At 38.1% G+C, this 12,561-nt stretch overlaps 1 protein-coding gene across 1 annotated transcript in view; it reads right to left on the bottom strand.

Moving 5' to 3' along the window:
• Positions 1-12,561, bottom strand: part of LOC126252108 (teneurin-a) — a 352,713-nt gene that overhangs the window by 83,199 nt on the left and 256,953 nt on the right. The window contains exons 16-17 of the mRNA XM_049952972.1: positions 6,100-6,265; positions 4,580-4,829 (exon numbers count right to left, since the gene is read on the bottom strand). Of these exons, the coding sequence (XP_049808929.1) occupies positions 4,580-4,829; positions 6,100-6,265 (416 nt within the window). The remainder of the gene's footprint in view (positions 1-4,579; positions 4,830-6,099; positions 6,266-12,561) is intronic.

Below are 12,561 nucleotides of genomic sequence, written 5' to 3'. Positions count from 1 at the left end.
ACCTTTGTGCACATCGTTGTTTACCAACCTAAGTTCACCACAGGATCAACATAGCTCAGCTTTAACCAACACTTTCTCGACTTTTTTCACACCAGATCTCCAGTTGCTTTCTAGTTCACCTTTATCTCTCCCCATATATTTTTATTTTTATTTGAGCCTCATGTTACACTTTCCACATTCTAATACCATGTCACCCTCACAACGACCCCATTAAGTTTTATTTACATTCCCTCCGCAAACATGCCTTTACCCTAGCCAAATTACGCTCCCATATTTTATTTACTCAGGCTTGTATGACATTTGGCATTACCCCCAAAGGCCTCACACTTAAAGTTCCCATCTCTGGCTGTAACCCGTCTTTCCATCAGTCCCCATACCAGTTCCAAACTGAACAATCCATAGCCCTCACCCGCCTAACCCTTCACCTACACATCAACTCAGCCAATGAACACACCCGTCAACCCCTATCCTTAATAAAAGTCCTCAATCTTTCCTCTTCCACATCCACACCAGCTGTTCAGAGCATCCTCCTACAGGCCAACCGCAAATTAGAACAGCATGCCACCCTCCACCTCAAAAAACTATCCAATCTCCTGGTTTCCCATCTCTGGAAAGGCAACTCACTCACCCTCCACAACCTTTCCAGCAAACCTCGACCTCCTCTCATTGCACACAAATCCAGTCTCTCCCATCTACTCAATCTCCCGCTTCCAGCTCCACTCCCCCCAAAAACTCAAAATTCTAATCAACACAATCTGGAACCACAACACCCCAATTCAGTAGTTAACCTTTCCTCCAAACCTCTCTCCCAATCCAAAACCTCTGTCCTATCCAAAGGCCTCACCTTCAGCCCTACTCCCAGATTCAACCAAACAGCCCTCGTCAAAGATTTACTGTCCTACACTCGTACTCTCTGCTGGAAATATCACTTTGCCACGAAGAAAAATAACCCTGATACTACTCCTAATGATCCAACTCCCCAAGACACTATCCGAATTGAACCCTGCCTGGAACAGTTCCGTCCTCTGTCACAGTGGGACCCACCTGTTCTTCCTCAAAATCACTCTCTCCAAACCTTCCAGGGATTTCTCACTTCCAGCCTTGCCTCTCAATCCTTCTTGAAAAACCTTAATCCTATTCCCAACATCACCACAGCTGAAGCCCACGCTATCTGTGATCTGAAGGCTGACCAATCCATCGTCATTCTTCCGGCGGACAAGGGTTCCACGACTGTGGTACTTGATCGTTGGGAGTATGTGCCTGAGGGACTGCGTCAGCTTTCAGACAACACTACATACAAAGTTTGCCAAGGTAATCCCATTCCTGATGTCCAGGCGGAGCTTCAAGGAATCCTCAGAACCTTAGGCCTCATACAAAACCTTTCACCTGACTCCATCAACCTCCTGACCCCACCGACACCCCGCACCCCTACCTTCTACCTACTTCCTAAAATTCACAAACCCAATCATCCCGGCCGCCCCATTGTAGCTGGTTACCAAGCCCCCACAGAATGTATCTCTGCCTACGTAGATCAACACCTTCAACCCATTACATGCAGTCTCCCATCCTTCATCAAAGACACCAACCACTTTCTCGAACACCTGGAATCCTTACCCAATCTGTTACCCCCAGAAACCATCCTTGTAACCATTGATGCCACTTCCTTATACACAAATATCCCACACGTCCAGGGCCTTGCTGCGATGGAACACTTCCTTTTACGCCGATCACCTGCCACCCTACCTAAAACCTCTTTCCTCATTACCTTAGCCAGCTTCATCCTAACTCACAACTTCTTCACTTTCGAAGGCCAGACATACCAACAATGAACGGGAACAGCCATGGGTACCAGGATGGCCCCCTCATACGCCAACCTATTTATGGGTTGCTTAGATGAAGCCTTCTCGGTTACCCAGGTCTGCCAACCCAAAGTTTGGTATAGATTTATTTATGACATATTCATGATCTGGACTCACAGTGAAGAAGAACTCCAGAATTTCCTCTCCAACCTCAACTCCTTTGGTTCCATCAGATTCGCCTGGTCCTACTCCAAATCCCATGACACTTTCCTTGACATTGACCTCCATCTGTCCACATCAAACCCACCAACAAGCAACAGTACCTCCATTATGACAGCTGCCACCCATTCCGTATCAAACGGTCCCTTTCCTACAGCCTAGGTCTTCGTGGCAAATGAATCTGCTCCAGTCCTGAATCTCTGAACCATTACACCAACAACCTGAAAACAGCTTTCGCATCCCGCAATACCCTGTTGACCTGGCACAAAAGCAAATAACCAGAACCACTTCCTCATCCCGTCAAAACCAGAACCTCCCACAAAAGAATCCCAAAAGTGCCCCACTTGCGACAGGATACTTTCCGGGACTGGATCAGACTCTGAATGTGGCTCTCCAGCAGGGATTAGACTTCCTCAAATCCTGCCCTGAAATGAGATCCATCCTTCACGAAATCCTCCCCACTCCACCAAGAGTGTCTTTCCGCCATCCACCTAACCTTTGTAACCTCTTGGTTCATCCCTATGAAATCCCCAAACCACCTTCCCTACCCTCTCTCCTGCCCTTGGAACCACCCCCAGTGTAAAACCTGTCCCATACACCCTTCCACCACCATGTACTCCAGTCCTGTAACCCGTAAGGTGTACACGAACAAAGGCAGAGGCACGTGTGAAAGCACCCACGTGATTTACCAACTGACGTGCCTACACTGTGAAGATTTCTATGTGGGAATGTCCAGCAACAAACTGTCCATTCACATGAATGGACACAGGCAGACAGTGTTTGTTGGTAATGAGGATCACCCTGTGGCTAAACATGCCTTGGTACACGGCCAGCACATTTTGGCACAGTTTTACACCATCCGGGTTATCTGGATACTTCCCACTAACACCAACCTATCAGAACTCCAGAGATGGGAACTTTCCCTTGAATATATCCTCTCTTCCCATTACCCACCAGGCCTCAACCTCCGCTAATTTCAAGTTGCCGCTGCTCATACCTCACCTGTCATTCAACAACATCTCTGCCTCTGTACTTCCGCCTTGACTGACATTTCTGCCCAAACTCTTTGCCATTACATATGTCTGCTTGTGTCTGTATTTGTGCGCGCAAGTGTATACCTGTCCTTTTTTCCCCCTAAGGTGCTCCCGGGATTGGAATGACTCCTTATCCTCTCCCTTAAAACCCACATTCTTTCTTCATTCCCTCTCCATCCCTCTTTCCTGATGAAGCAACTGTGGGTTGCGAAAGCTTGAATTTTGTTTTCGTTTTGTTTGTGTCTCTATCAACATACCAACGCAAACTGGCTGACTAGGACCAGGAGAGGCACCACAGGACATTTTAATTTTCACTGTCCTGAATATAGGTTTGATGGCTTCCATTACAAAACATGCACATTTGAATTCCACAGAGCGATATACAATGTCATGCAGTAGAAGAATGCTGTGTGAAAAGGTGCTACAAAATGAATATATTTTTGAAAACTTGATTTTTTAAAATTTTTGACACCCTATCTCAAATGCTCGAGGAGTGGGAGGGGAGAGGATGTCGTGCCATTATGAAGTTTTTCCCAGGTTCAGAAATATCGTAGATCCGGGACTGTTGAGAGATCAGTTTGTTGATACCGTCACTGTAGAATGTTGCTTGCACCACTGCATCACTATCCAAGTGAAGTCCTCAAAAGTGTTCTGTAAGTTTTGGAAACACATGGTGCAAAGTCATCCAGTCTGAGCTCTGTCTCACATGTTGAGATCAGCACCATCGTTTCCTTCATTATGAGCATGAACAACCCAACATCACACATTACTGATGTTGATACAATCACCGCCAACACAGCTTACATTCTTCTACAGATTTCAGTTGCAAGTAGATTTCCTGTAGTTAGAAACTCAATTATGTTACACAGCTTCTCAAGCACTGACATTGTTATGCTACAAAATGCCATTTTACAGGCTAAAATTCACAGTCCTCTAGCAGCAGAGGGTTGCAACTCATGTAAATGAAGCAGGAAAGCCGACTGAGTAATATATACGATGTGTAATACCTCAACCAATATTGAGAATAGAATAAAAAATTCAGACTCATTACTTTCCAGTATGCTCTTGTAATTATGGCTACATGAATGATTGAGAAGTGTAACTTGTTACGGCAAGAAAGATAAGATCACTGGAGAGCAACCAAGAGCTCAGACTGAGGAAGGTTTGGAAAGGAAATTAGTGATGCCCTCTTCAAGTCAACTATCTAAGAATTTGCCTTGTGCAATTTAGGGAATCTACAGAGTTGGGTGGTTGGACAGGATTGGAACTGCTGACTTCTAAACTGTAAGTCCAGTGTTTAACTACCACACCAGCTCACACTGGGTGGGTTACTGAAATTGTCATTATTTTTGTTTTTCTATACTCAAAACATTCATTGGGTTCTATGAAGAGTAAAATAGCAGTGTGTTATATGAAAACTATGCAGCCTTAAATATCACAACGGAACTGTGCTGTTGACAAGGTCAACAAGCACAATAAAATAACTAACTAAAATACTTAAGGAAGATTGTTTTGGAAAACTCATACCTTAGCTGCAAAACTGTAAATACATTTCCTTCTGGAGTAACACGGCGAACAAGGTTGAAATCACCCACGTACAAACTGCCATCAGGGCCACTTGCAAGAGCTACTGGGGTGAGCAAGCGAGCATCCTTTGCAACACCATTGCAATCTGAACACTGGAGTGGTCTCTGCAGTCCTGTTCCCATAACCACTTTCACAGTTCGAGGGTACTGCTTATAATGTAAAGTCGACCCATCTCCTTTTTGTAGAATACCTGCATAAAGTGTAAATACAATGCATGTGAAACCACACTTTTTCTCTTCAGTTAGTTGTACTTGCCACCTTATCTCAAAGACAAAGACACAGTAACAACATTATATTTATATTAGTATTTTTTCATCAACTCTAAAATTGGCCAATCTTTTCACTAACCAAAGTTAAATGTAATACTGTTCACGAATACTGTAATTTTATTGAGCATATTGTTCAGGATTTTTCCATCAAAGGTTCCATGCCTTGTTCTCCTTAGTATCACATAAAGACTGTTAAAACAAAATGTTGAAAATAGTGAAATGTAAAAAGAACTTTTGCTACCTCACTGCCTTTTAAGGGAAACAGATATTCTAGAACCTCTTTTACTGAAACATCAATCTGGTTAACAACAGATTACTGTGCTTTCCACTGACATTCTTCTTCAGATAGTAAGTCAATGGTTGTCTTATTATTTTTCAGAGCTCTGTCACTGGAGTCCACCAACTGTAGTAGAGAGTGAACTTTCAACAATTCCAGTCACTAATGCTAGCAAAACGTCGGAAAAACAAACATCCATTGGCCAAAGATCATAAAAACAATATGAGAAGGCAACAAATGAGGAACCTACCACAAAAACCTCAATAATTTCAAAAAAACATTTATCAAGGAATTTCTCCCTTTTTATACTCTCTCATGCTGAGAGTACATTATCTTCCATACATCTAATAATAAAATTACAAAATTATACTATACAATAACATCTTACAGTCATCTGTATCACATAAGTTTGTGAACTGCATAGCTATAAAGTTAAAATAATTTGATTTAGGAGCTTGAATTGGATTGATATGTTTTTTTTATTTTATTTTATTTTATTTTTTTATTATGTATGAGCTTCAAGTAGAAGAAAGAGTATGGAAAGAAAGGAATTCAGAAGTGTAAATCTAGCATTATATTCGGAAATTAACCAATGTCAATGGCACACAATCTTATCACTGCCACCTCCACTTTCTCTTGTGACCATATTTCAGTGAGGAAATTGTCTTTAACTATTGGAAATCAAATTGACTATCCACAAGTTGACTATTACTGTCCCATCACAGTTTAGTGACAACACCTACACAGGTTAAAATACATCAATAAGAATTTTAAGTCTACATGAGAAAATCTCATTCTTATACCCAACATCATATATTTCCAAGAAAAACAACAACATTTATTATTGGAATAAAGTGTACATTTTTATGCATCTTATAAAACAAATCTACTGAGCAATTTGCTAAGAAACTAACCTTCATGAAAATTGTAGTGGTGATGGATGTCAAGGCTCCAACCTCCCACATCAGATATGTCAACATCAAAACCCTGCAACATTGCAGTTTGTGTCTCCCAAATTACTGCAGGGCAGCTGGAGTACTGGTAACCTACAGATATTTTGGCTTGAGCGACCCCATATACCTGTCAAAACATAACAGATCCATTTACAATAGAATAAAGTAAATGAAATATGTAGGATATTCAGTAAAACTTGTCATTCAAGAGACATAAAGTTATTTTCATATTTATACAAGCACCAATGGGATCTTGAATTTTAATAAAAAAGATCTACACTTAACTGTGATTTTAGAATTTAGTGGTCACTTTTCATTTGGTACATCCAACATCATGTCAGCAAGTCATCAATTTAGCTCTTTTTAAACACACTAAAAAAATACACAGACAAATACTATGGGTAAATATTTTTGCCCAGGGCAGTATAATTTCAGTTGTGAAGTGAATGCCTGAACTGGAAAGCCCCTCCCAAATACACCCACTGGAAACATCTTCATCTCACTGTATTTAACTCAGGAATGAAAGATGTATATTTTTATTTCACTAGAGAAAAGCGTACGAGAAAGGAGAAAAAAGTGTGAAGTCAGATGTAGCAGAGCGCAAAGAGGACTTTGGATTGTGAAGCTGATTAGTTACATTATTGTACACATTAACATCAGAAAATGTGACAGAAATGCTCATCTATTATTGTCAAACAACTGGTGTATAATGAGGAAGATTCATTGTAATACAGCTTATCTGATACTCTAAAAAGTCAGTGTCAGTGCTTGTCATCACCAGTTTCTCAATACAACTTTGTTTTCCACATTTAGAGTTATTACTATGTTGAAGAACTATCTTTTGTTTCACTTCCTTCTATGCGAGGTGAACCCTTTTCACTTTGTACGCCTTGTATTATTGACTGCAATAACTTGGACTCCACATCAGGCTCTCAGTTCTTACCCTCTTTCTACTTGTCTTAACTAATTGGGACATAATAAGATGAAATGGCTCCAATTGCTACAATCATACTCCTTATATATATATATATATATATATAAAGAGAAAGATGATGAGACTTACCAAACAAAAGCGCTGGCAGGTCGATAGACACACAAACAAACACAAATATTCACACAAAATTCAAGCTTTCGCAACAAACTGTTGCCTCATCAGGAAAGAGGGAAGGAGAGGGAAAGACGAAAGGGTGTGGGTTTTAGGGGAGAGGGTAAGGAGTCATTCCAATCCCGGGAGCGGAAAGACTTACCCTAGGGGGAAAAAAGGACGGGTATACACTCGCGCGCGCACACACACACATATCCATCCACACATATACAGACACAAGCAGACATCTCACAAGCAGACTCTTTCCACGTGGAATGTTTCCCTCTGTTATATATATATATATATATATATATATATATATATTCTTTTCCCATAATGTATATAAGGCATCTAGGGTGTGAAAGAGACTTTGAAATCTCAGCTGTTGAGTTAATGTCTGAAAAAAACTATTGTTGTATATGTGTATAGATCTCCTGTTGGCGACATAAGTGTTTTTTTTCTTTTAAAAAAACTGGACATTACTTTAGGCAAACTCAAGACAACAGTGGTACTTTGTGGAGATTGTAACACTGACTTTCTGAACCATAGCCCTCACAGGGAAAAAGTCTTCAATATTATAAAAGCCTACAATCTTTGTCTGACTGTTAGCTCCCCAACACATGTAACAAAAACTAGTGTCACTCTCCTTCATCAGGTATGTGTAAACATGGACAAGTGTACATTAGAAAACTTTGATACCGGCTATAGTGACCATCTTTCGCAATTACTAATATACCTGTAAATCACATTTCATACAGTGTACAAAATATTATCCATAAAAGGATTTATAGTCAGAAGAATATTGAATACTTCCAGTATCTAATCAGCAAACAATCTTGGAGAGAAGTATACAATATCTCTATTACCGATGAAAAGATGGAAAATTTTTTGAACATTTTGAAGCATAACTTTGACATAGCTTTTCCACAAAGGAAAGTGATTTCCAGAAGCACAGATAGATTCAAAAACTAGATTACATCAGGCATGAGAGTATCTTGTAAAAGAAAGTGGGAACTTTTTCTGCAGTCAAAAACTGACAGCAGTCCAGAATTTCTTAGTCATTTCAAAAAATACAAGCTAGTTTTGAAACGTGTCATAAAAGAGGCAAAAATTAAGGAAAATGACAAATATATTATGAAGTCATCCAATAAAACTAAGTCCATGTGGAAAGCTGTGCAGGATCTTTCGGGGAAGAAGACAACTCACAAAAGTATTGTGATAGTGTTCGATGGTAAGAATGTCACTGACCCTAGGGAAGTTGCAAACAGCTTCATTTCTCATTATGCAACTGTTGCTGGAAAATTAGTGAAGGAAAAATTTGGAAATCCACCTAATAAGACATGGAAAGAAATTACATTTATTGAAACAAATAATATATCCATAAAAACAAGGGAGAACTGCCGGATATCAGTAATGTCCTGCCACAATATTTCGGCGCAGAGTCTTCTGGCCATCGTCAGGTGAGTGCCACTGTAGTACTACAGTGGCAATCACCTTAAAATGGCCAGAAGACTCTGTGCCGAAATATCGTGGCAGGACGTTACTGATATCCGGCAGTTCTCCGGTGTTTTTATGGAACAATCAGTATGCTGGGAAAGCTTTAAACATCACAATATATCCATGTTACTCAGTTCAATAGGCCCAACAGAGCTCCTAAATACCATTCACTCACTGAAGAACAATTATTCAACTAGTATTGATGATATTCCAGATTATATTATAAAAGTAAAAGCAAGACAAATACTCTCTCCTTTATTAGACATATGCAATTTTTCCTTATTATGTGGTGTCTTCCCACTGCAACTGAAAATGGCAAAAGTAATACCCTTATATAAGAAAGGTGATCAGCAATATGGGTAACTATAGGCCTGTGTCTCTACTGTTAGGGTTTTCAAAAATTACTGAAAAAGTTTTCTTTTCACAACTAACTACATTCTTTGACAGGAATAATATTATTTCTGGATGTCAACACGGTTTCAGACCACAGCGATCAACTCAAACAGCCACTTTCAACCTGATAAACCATTTCTTAAATGCAGTGGACAACCATAGAAATATCTCACATTTATTCCGAGACCTAACAAAAGCTTTTGATGTGATTGATCATTCTGTCCTCTTGAGGAAGCTTGAACGGTATGGTGTATGAGGTGTGCCAAATCAGTGGATTAAATAATATTCGGAACATCATTCTCAGGTAACTGAAATTAAGTACATGGAAGGAAATGAACTCCAGGTACACCTTTTGGAACCATGTGGACTACGTCATGTGTTCCACAGGGCTCTATTTTAGGTCCCCTTCTTTTTTTGGTATACATTAATGATTTCCCATCACATGTTAGGGATTCTGAACCTGTACCATTTGCAGATGACACTTTTCTATTACTTAAAGGAAGTAAAAAAGATAATCTCACTGCATCTGCAAAAGAAGTGTCTGAAGGGTTTACCAGAAAAAGGCTAATAGTTATATCCCCAAAAAATGGTACTCATGAATTTCCACACAGATCAGAATAAAAATGTGACACAACCCATAATATATATAAATAACAAAATCATTAGTGTTGTCAATGAAAATAAATTTCTTGGAATTCATATCCAGGACAACCTTAAATGGAGCACTCGTATCACATCCCTAAATTCAAAACCAGCAAAACTGAGCTATGTAGTAAGAATTCTTGGCAACAATACTAGTGCAGAAACAGTTAGGGCTGTATACTTTGCTCACATACATTCAATACTGAAGTAAGGTATCATTTTCTGGGGAAATGTACACCAGGCCAAATCAGTTTTCAGCAAACAAAAGGCAATTATAAGAATAATGAAACAAGTGAGCAGCAGAAAACCATGCAAACCTTTATTTAAAGATCTAAAGATCTTACCTCTTTCCTGCATTTATATACTGGAAATAGTCATGCATGTTAAAAAAAAGGTATACTGAGAAAAGAAAACCTTTTTCCTCAAAACAAAAGTGTCTATGATTATAGCACCCAGTCAAGACAGTGACATACATGTCAATCATTGTAACACAAAACTATGCCAAAAAGGTGTATATCATGCAGGAACAAAATTATACAAAAGATTACCAAGATATATAAAATCTCTTCCTGAACTACAGAGCTTTAAAAAGTCTGTGACAGCCTACCTTCTGAAAAACTGCTACTATTAAATTTCTCAATATCTCATGCAAGAAAAAATGTAATTTGTATCTTTAATTGTAGAAATAAGTAAAAAATACACAGTATTTAAAAAATTGTAATTATTAACTGTATAGATCCAATTTGTTATAAAAATTTACATAATGTATGTTTGATGTTTGAAAAACCAATATCCTGTGTACGATATGTGTACTGAAAAAAGAGATTTCTATGGAAAAATAAATATAGTTACATAAAATGACTAAATTCTTGTCCATGGCATATTTCATAAACCTTTATTATTCACTACGTGATTTCCTGATTACTGATGACAATAGTATAATTAGTGCAACTGGATATATTTTCTTCAAATACATATTTGTGATTTATTATACATGTACACCACGTGCAAGTAAATTTTCAGTGCTACTAAAAGTTGTTTGCCTTTATATTCACAAAGGGTATCAGAAAACCCTCATTTTTTACCTTTCAACAAACACTTTACCTTTTACAAAAACTTCATATTTCAATAGTTATTTGTATTCAAACCTTTCGTGTTCTAAAATGGTGCAACCCTAAAAAGTAATTATTTCCAAAATTCAGTACAAAAGTTTTGTAGTCCTGATTTTTCTGTTTGTGAAAGTGTATACTTTCATTTACATCCTGTTAGTTTATTAATTATTCAGTTAGAAAATGTACACATCAAGATATGTTTTCGTGAACTTTGTGAATCCACTTTTACATTAAACTGCTCTCCCTTAAAACAGTGCTGATAATTTTGTCATTTGCTAGCTATACAGCTTTTAGTTAGACAAAATTACTTTTCTGACAGTTGTTTCGTTGTGTCCTCTAATTTTGCTTTGTTTTATATTAATAATCAAAATGTATTAATTTAGTATTTTACCAATTTATAGTTTTCTGTAACACATGCATCTATAAATAGGCATCCTGCATGAAGTTTCAGTCAGTCAAGCTTGAACAATTAAAGAGTGCAGATACTATGTAGTGTTCACTCGGTACCCACTAGTCTGAATGAATAAATCTATGGGAGTGAGTGCTGATCAGTGATCTCATAATCAATCTATGTTAAGTCAGTGGTAAGTTCATATCTTGCCGCTTTAAAAATTCTGTCAAACCACTCTTAGATTAGGTGAAGTGTTGGCCTGTGACGTATTAACTGTATAAATTCATGAATACAAGATGATCATTGAAATTTGCTGTGTGGCAATAAATATCAGATGATCGTATATTAGTTTTTGAAGTGTTGTGTATGTTATTTAACGGCTGTTCATAAAATCAACGATTACAGGACAACTACAAAAGAGGAAATTCCAGAAGACAAACAATGTGTAAAAATCAAGTTAGGAACACTTCATTCTTGATCTTTTTACTGTTCACACAATACTAATTGGTGGACAAATCCAGCCCATGAGACCAATGTACTCTGCAGACATTTTCCACTTAATTGTTTCTTAGGTGTTCATTTTTCTATTTGCAGCTGCTGTGTGTGAGTAATAACTATCCATCCACAGCTGTGCGATTTATAAACAAGCTACTCTGACTTCCACAATCCCTCTGCAAGGCAGTAACAGTATATTGGTAGATCATCCATAAAAATTAAGCATGCATCAATTTAGATTCTGCAACAATTCAGACTCTGCAACTATTCAGATTCTGCAACAACATCCATCTCTGCCGAACTCATGATATTTCCTCCTATCTTTATAAGACATGTTAAAATATACCCTACTACTCCAACTTTATGCATATCTGACACACGTGAGCAATATTTCAGCACATATGCGCCATGTAGATTCATTTTATAATCGACTTCTTTCATGGAAGAAATAAGTTTCCCAACATAACACTAATGAAAGACAGTTTACCATTTGCTTCTTGCACAAATGACCCTGTGTGATGGTCTCATTCCATCAGCATGCGAAATATGAATTATTATTACTCCATGATAAAACATGACTTATTTCTGGTTTGACTGACTGACCCTGTAATCTAATCCAAGTCCAGTGCGTTTTTCACTTAGAGAAGATCAGAACTGTCGTTTTAACTACAGTTAGAGCTAGTTGTTAAGATATGAATGGATATTTTTACAGTTTCCATACAATAGATATGACTAAGGGTAACTATCAAAATACAGAAAAAAATATATTACTTCAGCCATTATCATTAATAATCTTTACAAGATTCCTC

Source organism: Schistocerca nitens, chromosome 4 (assembly GCF_023898315.1).
Source record: "Schistocerca nitens isolate TAMUIC-IGC-003100 chromosome 4, iqSchNite1.1, whole genome shotgun sequence".
NCBI lineage: Eukaryota > Metazoa > Arthropoda > Insecta > Orthoptera > Acrididae > Schistocerca > Schistocerca nitens.
This window is presented reverse-complemented; position numbering and strand designations above follow the sequence as displayed.